This window comes from Xyrauchen texanus, chromosome 3, assembly GCF_025860055.1.
Source record: "Xyrauchen texanus isolate HMW12.3.18 chromosome 3, RBS_HiC_50CHRs, whole genome shotgun sequence".
NCBI lineage: Eukaryota > Metazoa > Chordata > Actinopteri > Cypriniformes > Catostomidae > Xyrauchen > Xyrauchen texanus.
The window spans coordinates 47,336,851-47,362,209 of record NC_068278.1 but is presented as its reverse complement, the minus strand read 5'-3'; the positions used below and the strand labels follow the sequence as shown (position 1 = coordinate 47,362,209).

At 40.3% G+C, this 25,359-nt stretch overlaps 1 protein-coding gene and 1 long non-coding RNA gene across 4 annotated transcripts in view; one reads left to right on the top strand and one right to left on the bottom strand.

The window, feature by feature from the left end:
* The window catches only part of LOC127621665 (WSC domain-containing protein 2), a 118,710-nt gene that overhangs the window by 19,339 nt on the left and 74,012 nt on the right, over positions 1 to 25,359 (bottom strand). For all 3 annotated transcript variants that reach the window (XM_052095356.1, XM_052095376.1, XM_052095366.1), the window contains exons 5-6: positions 4,793 to 4,977; positions 1,285 to 1,406 (exon numbers count right to left, since the gene is read on the bottom strand). In XM_052095356.1, coding sequence (XP_051951316.1) covers positions 1,285 to 1,406; positions 4,793 to 4,977 — 307 coding nt within the window. The remainder of the gene's footprint in view (positions 1 to 1,284; positions 1,407 to 4,792; positions 4,978 to 25,359) is intronic.
* The window catches only part of LOC127621734 (uncharacterized), a 37,866-nt gene continuing 36,477 nt past the window's right edge, over positions 23,971 to 25,359 (top strand). Inside the window, exon 1 of the long non-coding RNA XR_007967893.1 lies at positions 23,971 to 24,428. This is a non-coding gene — a long non-coding RNA (uncharacterized LOC127621734). The remainder of the gene's footprint in view (positions 24,429 to 25,359) is intronic.

The window sequence follows — 25,359 nt, the reverse complement described above, 5'->3', positions numbered from 1 at the left end:
CCTCCTCTAAAACCTTAGCTAGAGGTCTCCCTCTGCAGCAAGTTTGTGATGCGGCAGGTTGTCCTCTCCGCACACATTCATTAGACATTTATAGATTGGATGTTCTGCCACTTCGGGCTCTTATGCCCTTGAGTCGACATAATCAAGCTCATGTCTGGACAAGTTTGTGATGCGGCAGGCTGGTTCTCTCCGCTCACATTCATCAGTTTTTATGACAAGTTTGTGTTGCGATAGGGTTCTCTTCGCACACATTCATCGAACTTTATGGGTTAGATGCTTTGCTACTCAGGACTCTTATGTAATTGAGTCGACATCTCAGCCCATGCCTAAACAAGTTTTAATGCGGCAGGTTGTCCTCTCCGCACACATTCATTGGACTTTTATAGTTTGGATGTTTATGCTACTCCGGGCTCTTATGCTCTTATTGACATCTCAAGCTCATGTCTGAGACCTCTAGCGTTTTTGTGAGTACACTACACAACCGTAGGGGTACGGACAGCCCCCAGTGTGGCGGCATGGGTATTGCGTTCCCCATAGCGCTTATCAGCGCAGCATCATAGTGAAGCTTTTTGTAAAGGGAATGTCTCGGGTTACATGTGTAACCCTTGTTCCCTGAAAAAAGCAGAACGAGATGCTGTGCTTCTTTGCCGCACTTGGACGTCCCAGGACTGCTCTTCAAAAAGAAGTATCTGACGACACCTGGTGACGCATCAATTTATAGCCTGGCCTCAGGTGCATCTAATGATTACATCAGCCGAGGCTATAAATTCCAGTCAATGTTCATTGACGTGTTACACACATATTCACAGCTCGGTCACAACTAGGATTGTTCCCCATAGCGCTTAGCAGCGCAGCATCTCGTTCCACATTTTTCAGGGAACAAGGGTTACACATGTAACCCGAGACGTTTTTCACCCTAAGGAAACCATCAAGGTCAAGATGTCAAACTATTTTTGTTTTATTTTTTATTCATTATCTACGATGTTTGTAAAATGTGGAACATAGCTACATAATACATTTTGGTAATTAAAATGAGTTAAAGCTGATATATGTAAATAATGAACCACTAGCTCCACCAAATGGAATTTCAAAAGTACACTTTAAAACATCTCACATAAAGACATTGGGTGTTTAAAACTAGCTATTTTTCATGCTAGGTTAATTTTATGTTAAATAATAGTTCATCTAATAGTTATCACTTAAAAAATAATGGGACAAGAAATTGTATCTTATTTTTGGAATGTGCCATATGCTTGAAACAAGTAATTTTGCATGTATACTCACTTTTTCTGTGCACATGTCTACACACTTGTCCACTGACATGTTTTGAATGACTGCACTAACAGGAAGTGCCAGTGTCACATTGTCAGGCCTCTTGAAACATCCCTTAAAAATGGCACTCCCATCTAAAGAGCAAAAACACACATATGCATACATACTTAAAATGTAAAAAAAACAAATCAACTTAATTTAAGCAAATGTTAGAGGTGTTTGTTTATGTGGTTGCTGGTGTTCTGAATGGTTACTAGGGCTTTGCCTAATGATTGCTAGAATGTTCTGGGTGGTTGCTTACTGGCCCAAGGCAAAAGAGACTAGTACCAAGTCTCTATGATATTCTGGTCCCTAGATATTTCTCAAGTCCCTCCTTCAATGTAAGTCTATTTCATTTTATTTTTTTACCCGTTTTATTGCCCACCAGGCAAAAATAGAAAGCCTAATTACTAGTCATTTTAAAAAGAAAAAGTATTCTCATGCCTTCCTCAACAAGCTGTTTGGTTTGGAAAGGAATCATTGTAGCACAAAGGTGCAGGATAAACAAGTTACTCTAATAACTTTAATAACCCATTATTGGTGCTGTAAGTGAATTTAGCCGTTCTACTTCCACGAGACTGAGCCGTTGGATTAGCCACGCCCCCTCTATCTAAAACCCTGCACTCCAAATATAAAAATTTTGCTTAATTGTTAAAAACAACAGTAGTAAAATTGCGCCCTCAACAGACAACTGTTATGAACATCATGGCTTAAAAATGGCTGCAAGTCTCAATAATTCGCTGCAACTACAACACTATGAGAACACGCAAAATGATTGACAGGTCGAAAGCATCATTGTCTGTGGTCCACAGAAACATTTTTGTTTGCTGTTTACAGAGTCTAGATCTGTAACAGAGACCAGTGAGATTTCTTATGACATTTATTTCAGTAATATCTCTCAGGGAGCAGGACATTTTTTTGCCTACCTTTCAATTACAAAATCACTTACAGCACCTTTAAGCACGAGACGAGTTTTAATTTGACTAATTTGTCCTTCCTAATTTTTTTATTTTTCTTTTATTTATTGGCTTGTTTGCCTTTATTAGACAAAAAAGTGCAGAAAGGGGCAACAGGGACAAATGGGACATGACCCGGGCCGCATTCGAACCCAGGTCCCCTCTGCAACTGCTCTGACATCTTTTACCCATTTTAACCAATTTTATAACCTTTGCTAAGACGTATCTAAGGACATTATAAGAATATCTTAGGGAACAATTAAAAAAATCAAAGATGAAGACAAATATCAAAAGGGAAAGCAAGTATATCATAATAAAGGAACATTTTTACTGAAGGTATCAGTAAATAATGACTATTATTTTTGCTTGCAATATTTACCCACATAATCTCTCTATGACGCACAGATGTATCCTGTCACACGAAAAATGCTTAGTCAGGATGCAGGAATGGAATGTCACAAGTCCCTACATAAGCTATTTTTTGACCAGTATCGAAAACATGAGTTATGCCAAAAAGAGCTCTATCATGTTATGTCTATTATATTATGAAATGAGTGTCAGCTTAACAATAGTGGCAAATTTCTAGTTTACAAAGTATAATGTGTGTAAACACAAATACATTTATGAGAATGGGAAACTGCAAAGAAAGCACAGAGATATTATCTTTCTGCAACTAATTATAGACAAACAGATCTCCCTCCAAGAAGGGGTGATGGGTGCGATCCATTTCTCCTCCATTCTGCTCTCTGTATTGCTCTCTACATTTCTTATTTAAACATGATAAACAGAATCATGTTTGTTGGTAGTCACACATGCTATCATTTTTCTTGATAACAACATCAAAGGTGCTTGTGTGTATGTTTGAGTGTGAGTCCATATGCATACATTCTGTACTATATGTGTGTGCAGATACCTGCATTTTTGCTTGCATACAGTATGTGTGTTTACTGTACGTACATGTGTGTATGTGCAGAAGGATGCATGTCATTACAAAACATATTTGCATGGTTTTGGACACATAAGCCACACTTCAATATCACAACTTATAAAATCATGTGGCATCTTCAAAGAAATTATTTTCTCAGAAGAAACTTCAGTTTTCTTTGCCAATTTTGCAATTACTTTAAATGAAATGGGCTTAATGTCATTTTTTTGTGGATGTATGACGTCAGTCTCTCGGGCGAGCTCTGAGCACTTTGCTAGTTTTAACACTATTAATGGCATAAACTGGTGAGAATCGATACACTCAGTTCCATAACTGTTCTAGGAGGACATTATGTCAAAGAATTCAAAAACCTCAGGCTTTGGAGAAAATAAAAGACACTTACATGCCCCTGAGAAGGCCCTGAGCCCGGGAGTCGATTTGGTCGGAGAAATAAGTGAAATTCACGAGAAATGTTGAACATGTCAGCAATGCTGAAGATGGTCATTGCTGACTTGGAAGATCTTGTTGTTATACGTCGATTGATCACTGCCATGGAGACGAAGTTCTCTGAAGTGGTTACAAGAGTGGGGGAAGTCGAGAAAAGGATCGATTAACAGGAGTCATCGGAGAGGGAATTAGCTGCTAATCCGCTAGAAACCAATGTGGATTTGGAGCATGTCTGGACAAATTGGAAGACAAGAAGAACCGTAGCCGGTGGAATAATGTCCTAATCATCTGAATTCCTGAAGCCGAAGAGAGATGGGGTGCATCTTGTAGTGGCTGCTAATGGTTCCAGGGCAAGACAGCACCACACTAGCAGCACACTACTTTCCAGGGGTGGTGGTGGGAGGTGTGGCGTATAGGCTTTTGCTTTATGCAGATTATATTTTATTATTCATCTCTGACTCTACTAGATCTATGCCTTGCCTCCACAGAATTATTCATTCCTTTTCTAAATACTCGGAAATACAGAGTTAATTGGTCTAAACCTGAAGCTTTGGCTCTTACAGCGTACTGCCCGGTAACAGCTTTTCAACCAGGCACATTCTAGTGGCCCAAACTGGGCATTAAGTGCATTATTTGGGTATTTTATTCTCAGCAAATTTGTGTGATTTAGTTATCAATTTTGACCCTTTAATAAAAAGGTTTTTGAGCGATGTGGACAGGAGGGCTTAATTAAATGTATCTATGATTGGGAAAGTTCATGTTATTCAAATTAATTGTATTCCAAAATTCAACTACCTGCTACAGTCTATGTCTACAGATGTCCCCCTATTGTATATTTAAAGCAATTTGATTGCATAGCGAAGTACCTCATTCGGAATGGTAAACATCTGCTTTTGCTTTTGGAAAAGGGATGTTTGTTGATAGTCAGTGTGGGGTTGGAGATTGTGGAGGGGTAATATTGGGGGTTACATTTTGATTATGTGTATTTATGTTTTGTTTTTCTTTGTTATCTGTATGAATCAATAAAAAATGCTAACCAGAAAATAAATGCCACTTGGTTTGATGTTTTGTAATATTATGTCCACATATTTTTTGGGGCCGATGTATGTCAGTGTAAACATCCAGATGCATGTGTATTTGTAAGAGTGCTCACATCGGCGTGCAGACTCCTGACTCAGCTCCAGTCTGTATATGGAAAGTCGATTTGGTCCTCCACAGAGGTTACTCTTCTCCCCTTTACACTCCATATTACAGTCACTCTCTGTCACATTGGGCGCCTGGATCTTATGACCACAATAGCACTCTGCTCCGAACTCCAGACCGGCATAGAGATATCCCCTGGTGACATAGAAAATATTTATCATTGTTAATATTCATTACAATGTAAGGGCTGTGGTCTGCTTGTTAGCACATGAGGTCAGACAGGCTGCGCAGTGGAGCTCATGCAGGTAATGCAAGTTTGAGTCCGGCTTGCATCATATGGTGATCTATCTATCTAGCTATATATTTATATATATATATATATATATATATATATATATATATATATATATACACACTCACCTAAAGAATTATTAGGAACACCATACTGTGTTTGACCCCCTTTCGCCTTCAGAACTGCCTTAATTCTATGTGGCATTGATTCAACAAGGTGCTGAAAGCATTCTTTAGAAATGTTGGCCCATATCGATAGGATAGCATCTTGCAGTTGATGGAGATTTGTGGGATGCACATCCAGGGCACGGATGGACATGGTCAGAAACAATGCTCAGGTAGGCCGTGGCATTTAAACGATGCCCAATTGGCACTAAGGGGCCTAAAGTGTGCCAAGAAAACATCCCCCCACACCATTACACCACCACCACCAGCCTGCACAGTGGTAACAAGGCATGATAGATCCATGTTCTCATTCTGTTTACGCCAAATTCTGACTCTACCATCTGAATGTCTCAACAGAAATCGAGACTCATCAGACCAGGCAACATTTTTCCAGTCTTCAACTGTCCAATTTTGGTGAGCTCTTGCAAATTGTAGCCTCTTTTTCCTATTTGTAGTGGAGATGAGTGGTACCTGGTGGGGTCTTCTGCTGTTGTAGCCCATCCGCCTCAAGGTTGTGCGTGTTGTGGATTCACAAATGCTTTGCTGCATACATTGGTTGTAACGAGTGGTTATTTCAGGCAAAGTTGCTCTTCTATCAGTTTGAATCAGTTGGCCCATTCTCCTCTGACCTCTAGCATCAACAAGGCATTTTCGCCCACAGGACTGTCGCATACTGGATGTTTTTCCCTTTTCACACCATTCTTTGTAAACCCTAGAAATGGTTGTGCGTGAAAATCCCAGTAACTGAGCAGATTGTGAAATACTCCTACCGGCCCGTCTGGCACCAATAACCATGCCACGCTCAAAATTGCTTAAATCACCTTTCTTTCCTATTCTGCATTCAGTTTGGAGTTCAGGAGATTGTCTTGACCAGGACCACACCCCTAAATGCATTGAAGCAACTGCCATGTGATTGGTTGATTAGATAATTGCATTAATGAGAAATTGAACAGGTGTTCCTAATAATCCTTTAGGTGAGTGTATATATATATATATATATATATATATATATATATGGAGGATTTGCCTTCATGTAAATCATTGCTGATTTGGCTCAATTCACAGTAGGGCCCAAAAGCAGTGTCTTGTCACTGCTGACATAAATAAAGCATCACTTTTGTCCTTCTTGGAGTCCTCAAGGTCAAGCCGGGCAAACACAATGACTGTCTGGCCCTGCACCTCTAAAGCTAAGGTCATGCTGCACAACCTGACCTTTACTTCCTGCAGTGACAAAGACATTGTTTACCATTGTATTTTATTAGCATATTTCTTTGAGTATTTTTCAACTATAGACAATTTCAGCCCTGTGGACTTTTAGAAATTAAACTCCCTAGTTTATTAAATTTGTATATTAACAATGTCAATCTATAGATATACATGATAATTCTATAATTTTTGTTTCCACCCTTTAAGCTCTGAAGGTGTTTTTAAAGATTTTCTGTTTACGTGGCATGTCCAAAATTAAAGGCGTATAACTCGATTTTAATAATAAAGATTTTGATAAACTATGAGAGTTTTGTTCCCAACCTGTAACTGAGTATAATTTTGTGTTGATACGACAAAGCAATCAAAGGTTGTAGCACTACAAACACAATTTACACAATATTTAAACATAAAGTGTCTGAAAAAGTATCCAAGTGTCCAAAAGACTCTCCAAACAAATAAAACATAATCATTTTACACAAATTACACATACAAGTACTTTGTATCACTTTAAAAGGAATCCCCCTGCTCTAAGTAATTATATGTGATATTTTATGTTCTGTTTATTTTTTGTGAATATATAAGCAAAAACACGGCTTTTTAGCAACACCTAATGTAACATGTATGTCAAAGACATATACTTAGCTATTACTCTCTATTGCAAGTAAAACAAATAGGCTGTTTGAATTTTACTCTTTGAGAGCTTTCCAACAACATACAACACATGGCTTTTTGATTCGTTTTATGTTTTTACCGATTGCAATAATATGTACAGTGCAAATGTATTAAACATTTCTGACTTCTGATTTGGCTGCAAATTCAAAGCATTTGTTCAGTTTTGGTCATAAAGCCAACATGCATTGTAAAGTAGAGCTTCTAAGCTTTAAATTTGAAATACTTATTTTGTTTTGGTCAAAACTGTAGCTGCTAACCATCAAGAACAAATGTCTTTTTCATTCTCAAATATCCATTCATTTTGTGGTGGAAATTACATTTTAAATATTTTTGGAAAAATGTCCAACTCCTCAGTCTTGCCAAGGCTAATTTCATAGCTTGCATTTTATGTATCATAAAAACACACAAATTATATTTTCACATTTTAACAGCATGCTCTTCACTGTTTCCAATTTGGTTACCGAGTACACTAACATTTGTGAAATTACATGTTTGTGAAGAAACACCCTGTGGTGATGTGGATGTGGCTGAGTGATGTCTGTGGAGAGTGAGGCCGGTAGAGAAAGAACAGTAAGGTTTGACACCTGTGGGAAATCACCTCTAACAGCTGTTTTGAGTTCCAGTGAGAGCTGGAGGGTGTTAAAAGCACAGTTCAAACCACCGGAGGAATGAGAGAGAGACACACAGCAGTTTTCATGTGTGCATTCAGTTGCTGTGTTGCAGTTCAGTATGCCCCCACTTCCTCCTTCACACACCCATAAATAAAAGCCTTTCCACTCCACTGACACCACTTCACCTGACTTTACACTCTGTCAAACTATCAATATCGTCCATGTTACAGAGCTCGCAATTTTAAGTTATACTGTCAATTTTGACAATTTCAGTAAAGTAGGGCAAGAAAAGGCCATCTATCTTTATTTAGCGGCTGACTCAACCAATCCATGAAAGTTGTATTGCTTCCTCTTCTCCTAATCTCCTCAAAGGTATTATTTATGACAGGCCTATTGAACTTCTGGGTGGGTGTCTAGTGCTGAGAACAGACAGAAGTGTCATTCTCACTCAAGTCCAGCTATCAGTCTCTTTTACTGTTCCCTTCACTCTAATTCTGACTTACAGTGGTGTTAACTCCCTCCATCCCCTACCTTCCTTTCCCTCTAAAATTGGATCTTCCAAAACACTGATTAATGTGACTGAGTGCATTTTTTTATGCAGAATGTTAAGAAACAAAAGAAAACAGGCAGGGTTGAGGAACTGAGTCAAAGAGCAAGAAATGAGAGTGCTTACAAGAGTGAAAAGCAAAACAACCTCAAGTTCTAGAAATCTTAATAATTTTTTTTAAAGCATTCTTAAACATAATTACTATTGTTTGCACAGTAAAAAGTGTTTTCATCATTATGTTCTAAAAACATTGTGAGTGCGCATCGCAAGAATTTCAGTCAACTCGCTCCGTGTCCAATAAAAACAATTCACATGCACCGTTTTCTTCATGTAAATTCTTCCTTTAATCCAGACTCGTTAGTAAATCAAACAAAGAAAAGAAAGGAAACAAAATATAATCTTAAATCCTAAATATCACGGATGCGGTAAAGAAAACTGTGCGACTCCACTATATTTCCTACAAAGGACGCACAACCCTCCCTTACAGTCAGAATTCTTAAATGGCCAGTGCACAATTTACGTATAACATATTTCAATGTAAATATGGAGAATATTTATCTAATTAGTATACACAAAGAAAGAAAGTTACAATCAAACACAAATATTCAAATATTGAAATGCAACACATAACATGCAATAATTGTCACTGAACAAAAGCAAAATTAGGCTCCTACATTACCGACCTCTAATTGTTCTCAAACTCTTTGAAACAATTACTTAAATTTAAACAGAAGGAGCCATAGTACTTTAATATCCTTAGTGAATTCTTAAAGTCCAAAGTAAGGCAAATTTGGGTTCTTATAGATGTATTGCCTTCACTATTTACATTCTGCCTCCTGCAACAGGCAAAGTTTTGTTATGGGTCTTTCCAAAATGTTAGTTTTGGTCTTAATGCGGACTTGTCGGACAAGACCCTTCTTATCAGGAATGGTTTCAATGACCCTTGCTAATACCCATGAATTCCTGGGGCGGAGTCATCAACTACCAGAACAATATCTCCAACAGAGAAGTTTCTTGTCGTGTTATTCCACCTTTGTCTCTGTTGCAACTGCGGCAAGTATTCTCGACACCAACGTTTCCAGAACAGATCAGAAACGTACTGAACCTGTTTCCATCTGCGTCGAGAATACAGGTCGTCTTTGTCGAACAGTCCTGGAGGCAACGATGATTTTGACTTGAGTAACAACAAGTGGTTTGGAGTCAAAGCTTCCAAATCATTTACATCACTTGATGCTGCTGTGATTGGACGACTGTTGATTATAGCCTCTGCTTCACAGAAAACTGTTTGAAGGCATTCTTCATCAAGAACTTGTTCTCTGATTGTAGCATTAAGGATCTTTCTTATTGAGCGTATCAATCTCTCCCATGCCCCGCCATGGTGAGATCCAGTGGGAGGATTGAAAACCCACTTAATTCCTTGCTGACTGAGATGGTCTTGAATCTTTTGACTGTTCCATTTTTCAATGGATTGCCTTAACTCACGCTCAGCACCTACAAAATTGGTCCCATTGTCTGACCTGAGAACTTTCACTTGTCCTCTTCTGGCTACAAACCGACGTATAGCATTTACACAGGAATCAGTGTCTAGTGAAGAAGCAACTTCAATGTGCACTGCACGAATTGCTAAGCAAGTGAATATAACGCCATATTTCTTGACAAGGGTTCTTCCACGTTTAACCATGAATGGTCCAAAGTAATCTACACCTACTCTGGTAAAAGGTGGATCATCTGGCAACACCCTGTCTGATGGTAAGTCTGCCATTATTTGTTTTCCTGTTGAGGAATGTAAACGACGACGAAGTAACACATCTTGCCAGCATTTTTCTGATTGCAGATTTTGCACCAGGTATCCAGTATTTTTGTTGCAGTGTTGAAATCATGTGATTTCTACCACCGTGTCCTGTTTTCTCATGAACATTCTGGAGGATTAAGTTGGTGACATGAAGATCCTTTGGTATAAGCATAGGTTGCTTACTTTCTTCTGGCATAGCAGCATTGCTAAGTCTTCCACCGACATGTAAAACTCCATTGTGCAACTGGGGGTTTAATCTGTAGATCGAACTGCTTCTCTTTGTCGCATGTCCACTTTGCAGTGCTGAAATCTCCTCAGTGAACTTCTCTCTTTGACAGTATTTCACTATTTCAAGCTCAGCCTCTTTCAAATCATCAACAGAAATGTTGCTTCCTTTCCATTTAGCTTTAAAATCTTGCATCTTTTTGTCCACAATCTGCTTGCTTTTACTTGAGTTGGTTAAAGTCTCTGCAGCAGTAAGAGTCTTTCTCTTTTGCACAAGTTCCAACAGCATGGTTTTCAATTTTAGCATCCACGCTACAATGCGCTGAAGCTTTATCCAAGAGGAGAAATGATTCATCAGTTGTATAACTGAACTGTTATTGTGTTGGGCTTGTATTGAATTGACCAACACTGACCTCTTGATCTCTGGATCATCTGCAGCTATCATCATTTGGTCCATGTTCTTTGGCCACTCATCTGTGAATTCGTAAAGAAATTCTGGGCCTGAGATCCATTTTTCATTTAGCAAGAAAGTGTTAACCTTCTGCCCTCTCGAGGCACAATCTGCTGGATTTGATGCAGTATCGACATGGTTCCATTGTTCAATCTTTGAAATTTTTAGAATATTTGTGACTCTGTTTGCCACGAATGTTCTGAATCTTGTGCTCTCGTTTCTGAGATATTTAAGCACAACTGTGCTATCTGTCCAGTAGACTGAAGGTTTAAGTTTCATTTGTAGTTCTCTTTGTAACATTAGATCCATTTTTGTTGCAACTGTCGCAGCTGTCAGTTCCATTCGTGGAATTGTAGGTCTTTTTAGAGGGGCAACCCTAGCCTTCCCCATCATCAATGCACAGTGCACATGATCCTGTTGATTACGTAGAAGAAGATAACTTGCTGTACCATACGCATCCTCACTCGCATCTGCGAAGTGATGTAGCTGTGCCTCAACAGCTTCTCCAAACCCTGCTGGTCGAATGCATCTATTCACCTTGAACTCTTCAAGTTGATGAATCCCATTGAGCCAGTCTGTCCAACTTTGCTTTACTTGCTCTGGAAGTTCATCATCCCATCCTATTTTCAGTCTGCATAAGTCCTGCAGGATCATCTTTGCTGGTAAAACTACAGGTGCAAGAAACCCCAATGGGTCATAGATAGAACTGACAATCGAGAGCAATCCTCTTCGAGTGAGTGGACGATCTTTAATGACTATTTTGAATTGAAATGTGTCTGACTCAACATTCCAATGGATGCCCAATGCTCTTTCCACTGGCAGTGTTTCTTGGTCAAGATCCAAGTTTTTCACTCCATCAGCCCTTTCATTCTCAGGGATAGCTGTTAAAACAGCACGACTGTTGCTTGTCCACTTAACCAGACGGAAACCTCCTTTGGAACATATTGCTCGTAGACCATGATACAGCTCTATGGCTTGTGTCTCAGTGGCTGTGGACTTTAAACAGTCATCTACGTAAAAATTTTGTAGAACAGCATCAACAGCATCAGCTTTGAATAATGTGCTATTATCTTCAGCACACTTCCTCAAAGCAAAGCAGGCGCAGCTGGGCGAAGAATTAGCGCCAAACAAATGGACAACCATTTTATGTTCCACCAAGTCTCCATTATAATCTCCGTGAGGCCACCACAAGAACCTTAAAAGATTTGAATCCTCTTCATGGACGCGAACCTGGTGGAACATAGCTTCCACATCTGCCATAATAGCGATACTTTCCTGTCTGAATCTTGTAATGACACCGACAAGATTACTTGTGAGGTTAGGGCCTTGTAAAAGTTGTTGGTTCAACGACATCCCTTGAAAAGATGCCCCACAATCGAAAACAACTCTCAGTTTTTGTTTGACGGGATGGTACACCCCATGATGAGGTATGTACCATATGTTGTCATCTGTTTGCTTGTGATTGTCTTCTGTCAGCTTAACAGCATAGTCATTTCTGATGAGACTGTTCATGAAAGACGTATACTCTGTGTGGAACTCAGGATTTCTGATGAATTTCCTTTTCAAATTCAGAGCCCGTTGTTCAGCCATCACTCGATTATTTGGCATCTGAGTAGCCTTGTTCTTCAAAGGCAGGCACAAGCTGTAATGACCATCTACAAGTTTAGCTGACTCAGACATCATTTTCATAAATCGGTGGTCTTCCTTGGACATTTCCAGCTGATCATCCCTTTCTGCTTCAGGAAAATCCTGCTTGAATTGCTGTTGCCACAAGTCTTCTAATCTGGCTACTGATATGCGATTTACAGATACTTGAACATTCCTTCCTTTTCTTGTTATGTCATTACTGTTCCTGAGGGGTCCATTAACTGTCCAGCCCAACTTGGTTCTTACCGCAAAAGGTCCATTGTCTTTACTACTAATAACCTGCCAAGGCTCCATGACTTCAGGCACATTAGATCCTATTAACAATCCGATTTCTGCTTCGATGCTAGGTAGACAAACCTCTTTAAGATATGGCCATCTCTCTAAATCCTTTTGCTGTGGAATGTTCCCCTTGTGAACTGGAATTGTTCTCTGTGTGAAAACATCTGGAAGTTGAATGAATGTATCACCATCTAGCCTACTAATCTCCAACTCAGACACTTTGTGAGTTCTGACTTGTTTTTCATCCACCATTGTTCTCAGAAGTATATCAGTCTCTCTTCCATTCACATTTAGTTCAGACATCAAAGCTTCAGTACAGAAAGTATCTGAACTACCTGGGTCGAGAAAGGCGTACGTTTTGACCAGATGCGTACCTTTCGTTGTCTTGACCTGTACAGGAACAATTGACAAAGTACAGTCATTCTCACAAAAATCTATGACTTCACTGTTGTCCTTTTCTGCACAAATGAATGCACTTGTAACAGACTTTCTATCACAGTTATCCATTCTATCTTCCTGAGGACGTGGAATTTCCTTCTGTTTCATATGCAGTATGGTTGGATGAGGCAAAGAACATTCACTGCAGCTAAGTCTTTCTTTGCATTGTTTACTCATGTGACCATGCTTTAAACAGCCAAAACACAAGCCCTTGCTTCGCAAAAAGTCAATTTTCTCCTGATGTGTCTTGCTTCTCAAACTTCTACAAGATTCTAGATTGTGTTGCAGTCCTTTACAAAGAAGACATGACTTTTTCTGGCTGCTTGGATGTTTATTTTGTGATCTTTTAACTGAAAGTCTCTCGTCATCTTCAACCTTTCTGTCAATTGGTACAGCACTAGTCGTGAAGACCCTTTTTGTTACAGCCTTTTTATAAGCACTTGCTTCTGCATGTAACCTATCTTGTCCTTTTGTTGTTGAACTATCCTTTATGTCTCCAAACACTGGATGAAGAGAAATCTTTGCTTGCTTGCTAATGAAATCAACTAAATCTTTGAACTTCACTCTAGCATTTTGCTTTTCTTGTTTTTCACATGCCACAGATCGCCATTTTTCTCTTAATTTGTATGGAAGTTTCACCACAATGGCTCTCAGGTTTGCTGCGTTATCCATCTCTTCCATGTAAGTTATATCTGACATTGCATTGCAGCATCCTGACAGAAACAATGAAAAGGAGTGAAGTGCTTCTCCGTCTTCTGGCTTGATAGAGGGCCAATGTAGAGCTTTGTTCATATATGCTACTGCAATCTGATACTCATTTCCAAAATGCTCTCTCAGAAGCTGCTTTGCCTTAAGATAGCCTTCAGCTGGGTTCATATGTAGACAACTACGAATCAATTCCTTCGGCTTTCCAATTGTGTACTGTTCCATGAAGTACAAACGGTCCTTATCATAATCAGTACGATCCTCAACACCATGTTCGAAGGCCCGAATGAACAGCTTATAATCAAGAGGATCTCCTTTGAAAATGGGTATGTCAATTGAAGGAAGCATGGACATTTTTTGATGCTTCACTAAGCACTCAGTGATATTGGCTTGCCGCTCCATGGCATTACATAATGTATCAACTACGTCTCCCTCTCCACTTGAAGAAAGCTCTCTTGGGATGGGTTTATTAGTTGACTGTGGCCATAGAGGTTGAAACACATTATCAAGCAGACTTTCTTGTTTCAGTTCATCTTCATGAGCTGTTATTCTACCTGACTCCAGATCTATTTCGTTGTGACACACAGATGAAGACCGACTGCTTTCATATTGCTTAATAACTTTCATTTTTGCATTTGATGCTGCAAGGGCCACTTCTAGCTCAAATTCCTCTTTTTTAGCCTTTAGTTCAGCTTCTTGTCGTTCAATAGCTTGTTTCTTCTTCAATGCAGCATGTTTTACAAGTAGTGCAGCTCTTTCTACTTCAGCGGATATACGTGCAGAAGAAGTTGTAGAAGTTGTAGATCTGCCATCTGATCCATGTTTCTTATGCTTCTTACTTGAAGTCACTGACACAGAGGAAATGCTATCCTCAGGATTAACTTCTAGATCACACTGTATTGATTGCTCAGCATTTTCTGCAACCTGTTTCATCCACTTGTTGACTGCATTAATAAATCTTTCACATGAGGAGGCTCTTGGTTCAAACCATGTATGCTGGTCCTTTGCATAATCTTCATCAGACATAAATTCCTCAATAGCATGATTCAGCTGACAGAAATCTTTATGCAAATCTTTGTATTCAGTTTCTAAATTAATTCGAACAGTGTCAAAATGTGCAGCATCATCCATTAATTGTTCAATTTCCTTAGATTTACTTGTGAGCTGAGCTAGTTTAGTTTTCCTTGATTGCACAAGTCTTTGCAACTTTTCTTCCTTTGCTTTCTCAGTCATTTTTACTGATCTTTTAGTACGAGTACAATCCTCAGTTTTCTTCATAATATCATCACTTATTTAAGCTCCAACATCAAATCAAGTCATTGTACTTATATTATTTATTGAACCGTTCAGTCACGTTTCAGTTTTTACCTCAGAAATCTTCCTGGATTAAATAGCGCCGTTAGATCGCATGTAGATAATCGCGCACCTCAGAGGTAATAATTGCACTTCCTTTTCCAACGAAACTCCACCTGGCATACACTTCAAGATCCATTGTTCCTTAAAAACATCCTTATATCCTCGTGTCAAACACGTCCTTATCCATCTGGAGTTAGTTTTCTTTACTAATGTGAGTGCGCATCGCAAGAATTTCAGTCAACTCGCTCCGTGTCCAATAAAAACAATTCACATGCACCGTTTTCTTCATGTAAATTCTTCCTTTAATCCAGACTCGTTAGTAAATCAAACAAAGAAAAGAAAGGAAACAAAATATAATCTTAAATCCTAAATATCACGGATGCGGTAAAGAAAACTGTGCGACTCCACTATATTTCCTACAAAGGACGCACAACCCTCCCTTACAGTCAGAATTCTTAAATGGCCAGTGCACAATTTACGTATAACATATTTCAATGTAAATATGGAGAATATTTATCTAATTAGTATACACAAAGAAAGAAAGTTACAATCAAACACAAATATTCAAATATTGAAATGCAACACATAACATGCAATAATTGTCACTGAACAAAAGCAAAATTAGGCTCCTACAAACATAATTGTTTTAATCTATTTAACTTATTTTAAGTGTTTTCAGAGTTTCTATTTGTTTTTCTTTGTCATAGACACATTCAAAGGGTTCAAAAGTTGAAAGTGATAGACTGATAGTTCATCCAAAATGTAAATTCTGTCATAATTGACTCACTTTCACGTTGTTCCAAAAACACAATGCCTTTCTTTCTTAGTGGAACACAAAAAGACAAGTTAGACAGAACGTCAACCTCAGTCACCATTCACTTTCATTGTATCTTTTCTTTCCATACAACAAATGTGAATGGTGACTGAGGTTGTCATTCTCTCAAACATCTCCTTTTGAGGTTTATGGAAGAATGTAGGGACGAGTTCGCTTTGTGAATTACAAAAGGCTGCATTTAATAAGTAATGTAAATGTAGGCCTATAGTCTGCATGCTCAGTGCGTTTCAGTGAATGCGCACCGCTCTGTTGATTAGGGTTTGGAATCAAGAACCGGTTCCATTCTTTAAAAGATTCAGGAATCGTATCGTGACTGTTGGTTCTTTTAACAGATCTCTAGTGTGCAACTTTCCGCGATGTTCCTGTTTCCAGCAGCGCAACTCTGCAGCAGCGCTGCCCTCTACTGACTCTACAACGTAAAAACAAACTGTTCTAATGGTACGTTCACATACAACGCAAAGCGTGCATTTCACGCAGCGCGATTACACATACAAAGTGTGAGAAATATAAATTGTACATGCTATCTTTGTTTGACATCTAACTCTGTATGTATGTGTGCTTAGCTAACCACAGAAGCACACCACACACCCGAAGAGTGCATGACCTTCCGTAGCTGCTGTTAGTTCCTCTTACCTTCCTCTTTTGGAATGTTCTGTGCTCCAACGAGCACGTACTCCTTTTCGTGAGCTAAATATCTCAGTTATAGAAGTAACAAATATCTAGGACTGCCTTATATGGTTTTGTTCCTGTACTATTCCGGTATAAACAGTTTTTGTGTCCTTGACCATGCAAGCCTTGCTGTCACTCTTCTATTGGCTGTTCTTTGTTCTTTGTTCTATGAAAGGTATAAGTATTGTGCTTATTGTAATAAACTCTGAGCAGATTGAATATAGACACTCTGTTTGTTGTTGTTCTTTCTCCTCCCTTCCGGAAGACTTCAGAGGCACAGACTCATGGCCGTAACCTATTAGTAACGATATTCCAATTTTTGATTGACCTGTTTGATGGGGTATCTCTGAACCATGTAGTTTGTGCATTTAGTGAACTCCCCACGGGGGAACGTGTATAGCTCTGCTAGACAGCAGAAAGGGAACGGATCATTCCATTTTGACTAAAGTGCACGCAATTTGAATCATTTTGTGAACTCCCTATGGGGGAACGTGTATAGCTCTGCTAGACTGCAGAAAGGGAACTGATCATTCCATTTTTGAAGCATAAAACCTTATTTCCTACATGCCCTGTCTAGTAGACGTTGGAGCTGTGCCCCCCGGAGAACAAAACATTACTGTTTAAATAATCACTGTTAATCAATCAAATTATGGGTAAAAAACTAAGCCGTCCCCTCCCAGGGGAAACACCAAAAGATTTTATGTACAGAAATAATCAGGGGTTTAATACTGAACCATATATCAGCAATCTTGCTGGGTGGTCTGAGGGGAAGATACAGCTAGACCTATTCCCAAGGGATGGTCATTTTCAGACAATTACATGAGGGAGGCAAAGAGCATGGTTAAACGTGGGTGGGGGGATCCACACTGGATCATATATGCAAATATATGAAAGAGTCATATGAAGTGTGGAAGACAATGAAGCCTCTCTGGGACAAGGGGCCTGAAAAATCAACAGCTAAATTGGCAGCACTAATGTCAAACAATAGAGACGAGTGGAAAACAACCACCCGTGGCACAACCCACCGCGCCACTCGCACCTCCCCCATATAATAATCACGGGATGGCAAAACCCATAATATTAACCTTGAAGAACCGCAACTAAATAGTGCATGTCCATTTACGATGACCGGGGAAGACGTTAAGATTACAACTCTGACCTTAACAGAGGTGCAGACAGCTGTAAAAGCTCTAACAGACCCCTTAAAAAATCCTGCATGCACTTCCCAGAGCCACCGGAAGAAGTAAAAGCCCCTGCCGTTGCAGAATTTAATTTGGAATGCAAAAGAGCCAAACAGAATTTGCTCTGGTCCCAACATACTACACACAAGGATTTTTTGGTCAGCCTACGTCAATTCTTACAGGGAATAGTAAAATCTAACAGGATATTAGTCACGCGGCAAACACAAAACAAGAAAAGGGTGAGAGTCCATGCATGCACGATTCCATGAAGCGTGGGTCAACCGCTCAGGTCTGCCCACAGATGGCGAGCACAAAGTACTATACATCAACACGTGTCTTAACAATATGAACGTATCATGTGCATCGGTTCTACGCATTAACACCACAAGGATAACGGAAATGACCCCCCATGAATTTGCCATGCACGTATGAGAATTAGATACCGTCGGGGCATTTCCCTCTTCAAAATCCGTGACATTGAATGCTGTCCAGACTGAGCAGCCGGAACCGTATCAGAATCAAGGTGTGCACTCTAGAAATCAGCCTAACAATGGGCCCATACAGCTGGAATGCTATTACTGCCACAAATTAGGCCACAGAGCACGCAAATGTAGAAAGAAAAAGCGCGACCAGCAAAATGGTAATACCCCACAACAACGATGGCAGCAACAGCAGTCACAGCAGTCGAAACCTTGCCAAAACCCCACCTATCCAATGTCCTGGCAGCAGCCACAGGGTCAGGACCAGCCCCAATAGGGCTGCCCACGAGATGAGCAGTGCTCTGTGCAGATATGTCTACATATGCCCCTATAGATAAGCCTATGATTTCACTAACTGTTCACTAACAATGAACCCATAACATTTTTAGTTGATACAGGGGTGGATAAAAGCACAATATCTACACAGATGTACAATGGACCCATTACGGGGAAAACTATGCGATCTATGGGAGTTACTGGCATCCCCGTAACTTGTCATATCAGACATCCCTTGTTAATAACCTATAGAACAGATCATAAGTTGCATTTGACTCACTCATTTATATTGGTAGAAAATTCTCCTTTCTGTCTGCTTGGGCATGACCTCTTACACAGATTAAATGCACAAATTTTATTTTCTGGAAATTATTTAAAGTTTATGTTTCCTTGCACCACTTTTGAGCAAACTACCCTTACGGGACATGATGAACGTCCCGTGACCCATGATCAGACTACACCTGATCCACCTCTGCCCAAGGTTAAACCAACATTATGGGTGACCAACAAGGACGAGGCCGGCATGGCGAAGTCCGTTGCCCCGTACCACGCCCCCCTTGAAAACCAACGTACCGGCATATTGTAAGCAATACCCTCTCTCCCCTGAAAAATCTGAGGGCATCAAACCCATTATTTCTCAACTGTTAAATCAAGGTATTATCATTCCACACTCTCTCCTTACAATACCCCAATTAACCCAGTAAAAAAGGCAAATGGCACCTGGAGATTGACGCAAGACCTTAGAAAGGTGAATGACTTAATCATTCCATTATCTCCCCTGGTGCCCGATGTGCAGACGGTAATCACTTCAATACCTGTTAAACACAAACACTTTATTGTCATTGACCTTTGTTCTGCCTTCTTTAGCGTTCCTGTTTCCCCTGTGACACAGCCACTGTTCGCATTCACATATGAGGGTGCTCAGTTCACTTGGACCAGACTCCCACAAGGCTTCCAGGACTCACCTGCGGTTTTCTCTGCTGTGGTGCAGTGACTCTGAAAGAAACAAAGCTGCCACCACAGACGTGTTTACTGCAATATGCTGATGACATCCTGGTGACAGATGACTCCCCAGACAGCTGTGAAATAGCATCTACAATTGTCTGCAATGTCTTAGCACACGCTGGCTTCAAGACCTCTATGGAAAAACTACAATGGGTTAAGCCCTAGGTCACGTTTTGACAGCAGGGACTGTTTCACTCTCAACAGACAGGGTGAAACTGATCTCTCGATTTCAACATCCAACCACAAAGACACTGATGCAAAGTTTCCTGGGCCTCGTTAACTACTGTCGAGTGTGGGTCCCAAACTGCTCCGTATATGACCGTCCTCTCCGGTCTACAACTACAACTTCTGCTCCAGAAGCATTTGTGTGGACCACAGAACTGAAAAATGCATTTCAGGTCTTAAAAACCATACTAACCCGCTCAGCAGCACTGGGTCTGCCTGACTACACACAACCATTCCACCTATATGTGCATGAAAGTGGGGGCACCACAGCTGCGATCCTCGCATAGGCCCATGGGGGATCCATCTGTCCAAGACCCTTGATACAGTTGCAAAGGGCCTTCCTGTTTGTCTGCGTGCAGTGGCTGCCACAGCATTAATGGCACAGGATGCGGAACACAAAGTATTATCTCACTCACTCACCGCTCACCAGGTAAGAGTCATTTTACAAAACATTACCACACAGCATATGACTGCACAAAGAAGAAATGGTTACGAAACAACCCTTATCGCAACAGCAAATTTAATTATTGTGTCCTCATCTAGTACACATGGCCCTAAGGGGGCATTTCAAGATGACCCTCATGACTGCATAGCTCAAATCACTGAACACACCTCGTGCAGACCGGACGTTTATACATTCACTCTGGAGGAGGGGGACCATTGGAACATAGATGGGTCATGCTAAAACCAAATGACTCAGTATATTGGTGTGGATACTCAGTAATACATCTTCCAGGTACCGTGATTGAGGCGTATTCACTACCATACAAATTAGCACAAGCAGCTGAGCTGTTTGCACTGATCAGGGCATGCCAATTGGCAAAAGACAAAACTGTTAGTATTTATACTGACTCGAAATATGCATCTCACACCACAAATTGGTCTCAGAACTACTAAAGGCAGCACAGCTGCCCAAAAAGTTAGCTGTGGTTAAAGTGGCAGATCATGCTCCGGGGCAGACAGGGGAGGCTAAAGGAAACAGATTAGCTGAAGAGGTGGTGAAATGGGTGGTGAAAGAGGTAATAAATAGCCCATACGGAACAGAGGAGGGAGAAGTGCAACTTATGGCCAGAACGCTAATTCAAGATCTAGACATAAAGGTGTTACAAGCGAATCCCACAGACACAGACCTCACTCACTGGTCAGACCAGGAAGTTCAGAACAGTCCGGACAGACTTCTGAGAGACAAGCAAGGCCGGTTGGCCTTGCCAAAAACCGCTATAGTGATACTATGCAGATATTATCATGGCCTTTCTCATGTGTCAAAACAGAAAGTAATCGACTCCATCAATCAAAATTACTGCATACACGCTGTCAGAGCAACTGTGCACACAATATTAGACTCATGTCTGACATGCGCTCGAAACCACCAGCATCACATGAAAGCTTACCACATCCTGAGGCACCATTTCAACATCTACAAATTGATTTCACTCACATGCCAGCATGCAGAAATCTGAAATTACTCCTTGTAATAGTAGACAGATTTTCAAAATGGACAGTAGCGTTCAGTGTGATAAGAAAAATGCTAAAACTCTGGTAAAAGTATTGGCAAAGGAAATAATTCCTCGATTTGGTATACCAACAGTGATAGAGAGTGACAATGGTACACCATTTGCATCAAAGGTGACACAGCTCCTAGCAAAGGAGCTCAACATTAATTGGCATTTTAACATTCCATACCACCCCCAGTCGGCAGGTGTGGTGGAACAAACCATACATTAAAAGAAAGGTTGAACAAAGCATGTACGGAAACAGGTAGGACTTGGGTAAATATGCTTCCTGCCATTCTTACTGAAATCAGGATGACACCATCAAGTGTAACTGAAATGTCTCCATTTGAAATACTAATGGGTAGACCTTTCCTGACCCCGTGGGTCAAAGGTCGCGCTGGCTCCCTCTCCACAGGTGACACGGAGGTGATGATAAAGGAATACGTGTTCCCTAGTACAAACATTAAACAGCATTAATGGTGATGTTTCTCTTTCCCTTCCCTTACTAGAACACAAGCCTACACACCCATTTGTTCCAAATCAGCAGGTTCTTATCTTAAGATTGAAACCAACAAAGACTGAGGAACCTCGATACCAGGGTCCGGCAACAGTCATAGCCGTGACCAAAACAGCAGTCCTGACTGACCTCCAGCCACAGTGGATCCATGCATCCCGAGTTAAGCCAGCACCAGAGGAGGAACAGACAGGTAACTGCTGAGTGTGACCCCACTGGAGGAGCTGAACACGCAGCGTCAGTGACTAGCATAACGCAGGAGCCTAGGTCCTGAGAAGTAACACCACATGTAACACCACAAGTCATAGTGCCCCCAAAAGCTAAAAATATAGAAATAGGCCCAAAACAGCCTGGTGGCGTTTATTTAGACACCAACCTACCTGTGCAAAGTGTGATACGGGCCGAGAAAAACAACACCTCCTAACACAACAGAATTAAACTAATACTGATAATATTGACCGCCATACTGGCCGGAAAAAACATTTGGAACACCCCAACCCACCACACACATATGCAACGAACCTTTGGTGGCGTCTAGCCAATCACACTGCCCGTACTGCACATACTAAAGAATCCTGCTATGTTTGCTCCATATTCCCCCACAGCTCAACACACTTTGGAACCAGAGTAAGCGCAATAAACGATGAAGATAATGAACCTATTATCATGCAATTTTATAAACCATCAAATGGCTTGGGGAGTTTACCCAAAGTAACTGGTGTACTAGAAGTAGTAATATTGATCCCCTGAATTTAACCTGCCATGAGCAGTCAAGCAATCCGTCTAAGGCAGCATCCGTAGGTCGGATGCCAAGAGAACATTGCAAGAGTGTTTACAAAAGCACTGATAAAGTTACTGGCTGCTGCCAATGGTGCATTACCAGGGAAATGAATGGTACAAATATGAACATACTCGTCGATGGCTACACAAACTACCGCAGGTATACATCTGATAATTGTACAGCCTTACGCAACACCCACCTAGCAGCAGCACAAGCTTGGATCAGAGCAACCAGTGCAGCTTGAAGAAATTGCTCCCAATACTGTGCTAATTCCTCACATATATTGACACCCCAGACTGAAGGAACCAAAGCAGTACAAGGAGTTCAGTGGTTCTGCGGACACAAACTTTATTCCTCTTTACCAGCTGACTGGACTGGACAATGTGCCTTGGTTAACAGCTCCGGATCTATGATGATCATCAGGGCGCGCAAGGTGGATTCAACAACCCACACCCCAAAAAAAGGGCGTCCTCTACTCTGACAGAGCTGAACAAGCGCTGGAGGACCAAAGAATCTGGATTTAGTTACGTTTATGAATGTTACAGCACAAGTGTTAGAGGGAATAAAGAAAGAGCTCAGGTATCTGTGTTTAATGGCCCTCCAGAACAGGATGGTCTTAGACCAGCTCACTGCAGTGCAAGGAGGAGTTTGTGTTATGGTGGGTGAAGCCTGTTGTACCTACATCCCAGAAGAGGATGGAGAAGGTGGAATCATAGAACAAGGTATAAAAAATATTTCTGAAATAGTAAAGAGGTCACAAGTCTGCGCCAGTGGGGATGTTGATTTCTTTTCAGGTTTTTGGATGTTCATTTATAAAATTGAACATTACTTAATGGTCATATTCTGCCTATGGCCTATGGCCTTGTTTTATGGCTTTAATCAAACATGGGTTTAAAGCTCTCATGGTAAATGTTTTAGCATGGTACAATATTTGATATGATTGTGATAATTTTATGATCAAAAGGCGCAATGTGAGAAATATAAATTGTACATGCTGTCTTTGTTTGACATCTAACTCTGTACGTATGTGTGCTTAGCTAACCACAGAAGCACACCACCGTAGCTGCTGTTAGTTCCTCTTATCTTCCTCTTTTGGAATGTTCTGTACTCCAATGAGCACGTACTCCTTTTCGTGAGCTAAATATCTCAGTTATAGAAGTAACAAATATCTAAGACTGCCTTATATGGTTTTGTTCCTGTACTATTCTGGTATAAACAGTTTTGTGTCCTTGACCATGCAAGCCATGCTGTCACTCTTCTATTGGCTGTTCTTTGTTCTTTGTTCTATGAAAGGTATAAGTATTATGCTTACTGTAATAAACTCTCAGCAGATTGAATATAGACACTCTGTGTGGTGTTGTTCTTTCTCCTCCGTTCTGGAAGATTTCAGAGGCACAGACTCACAGCTGTAACCTGACCAGGCACATGAGACAAAAATTAGAGGGACCACTACGATATTCCAAATATTCCTAACACAAAGTCAATGCAACGATGCGAATAGATGCGAATGAAGTGCAGGGCGGTGCGAATGAAGCGAATGGCGTGACTCGAACATGCGAAATCACTTCATTCGCATATTTAAAATTGAAACATTTCAACTTGCGCGAAAGATCCGCATGACGCGTTGTTGCAAAAGCCTATCAGCATTGAGATTGTCCGGATGTCACTGGAGTACTGACGTAGTAGCAGAAGAAATCTGGAAAAATTTATGAAAAATTGAGAAACACAATGTCATACATGTACAGAGACCAGATGAAAAAGACATCGCTTGGAGGAAAGTGAGCGAGGAAGTTAGAATACCTGGTAAGTTCTGAAAATATGCACGTCTACTTGATTCCAGCTATTGGTTGTACTTTATGAACCAAGTCGTAAAAGCCCACCCTCCTGTCCTTTTCCGGAAAAGAAGGGTGAATGCTCGCAAGTTCACGTTACTAGTTTGAACGTGAGTTTGAACACACATTTAGAATCCAGAGGTCAAACTCGTGCGAGCAATGTGAGGTGAAAATTTTCTTCGCGTTGTATGTGAACACACCATAACAGTCTATTTAATTCCCAATCGAATGAGTCTCGCGCTGGCTATTTTTACAGCGTGGAACATACGCTTCCGATACAGTTTGATCCTGAAAGAACCATTCTAATGAGTCAGATCTTTTTAATCTGCAGCGTGAAACATGCAGCGTTTCCAGTATACAAGTAATCTTATACTGATGTTCAAGTTACAAATCTCCAACTTGAAATTAAGAACTTGTGAAGTCTCACAAGCTTGAAGTACAACATTAGGCTACAAAACACAGTCTAAACTGTCTCTGGAACTGTTACTGTTTATATAATTGTGAACCATGTCTCCATTAAATCAAGCAGTGTAATTACTGACTGATTGTATGACAATGTATGATTAAAGATACACAAGTTTTGTTGTAATAAGTGGAATTTTATACAATTATAAATGAATTAATAAAATATGCCATCACATTTAGTGTTGGTTTAGATTTCTTTATTTAAAATAGTGTAAGAATCTATTATTGGATTGTATTTATGTCTCTAATAAGTCTGCAAACACCTTTTACAAGAACTGTATTCAAATCTGATTTGTTATATCTGCTCTGTACAAATCTGAAATGATCTCTTTATTTGGTAACAGACAGCAAAAGGTAGTAAGAGCAATAAGAATTGCATTTCTCATTTCTAAATAATTCTTCTTTTTTAAAATATTAATAGAATTACTGCAATCGTT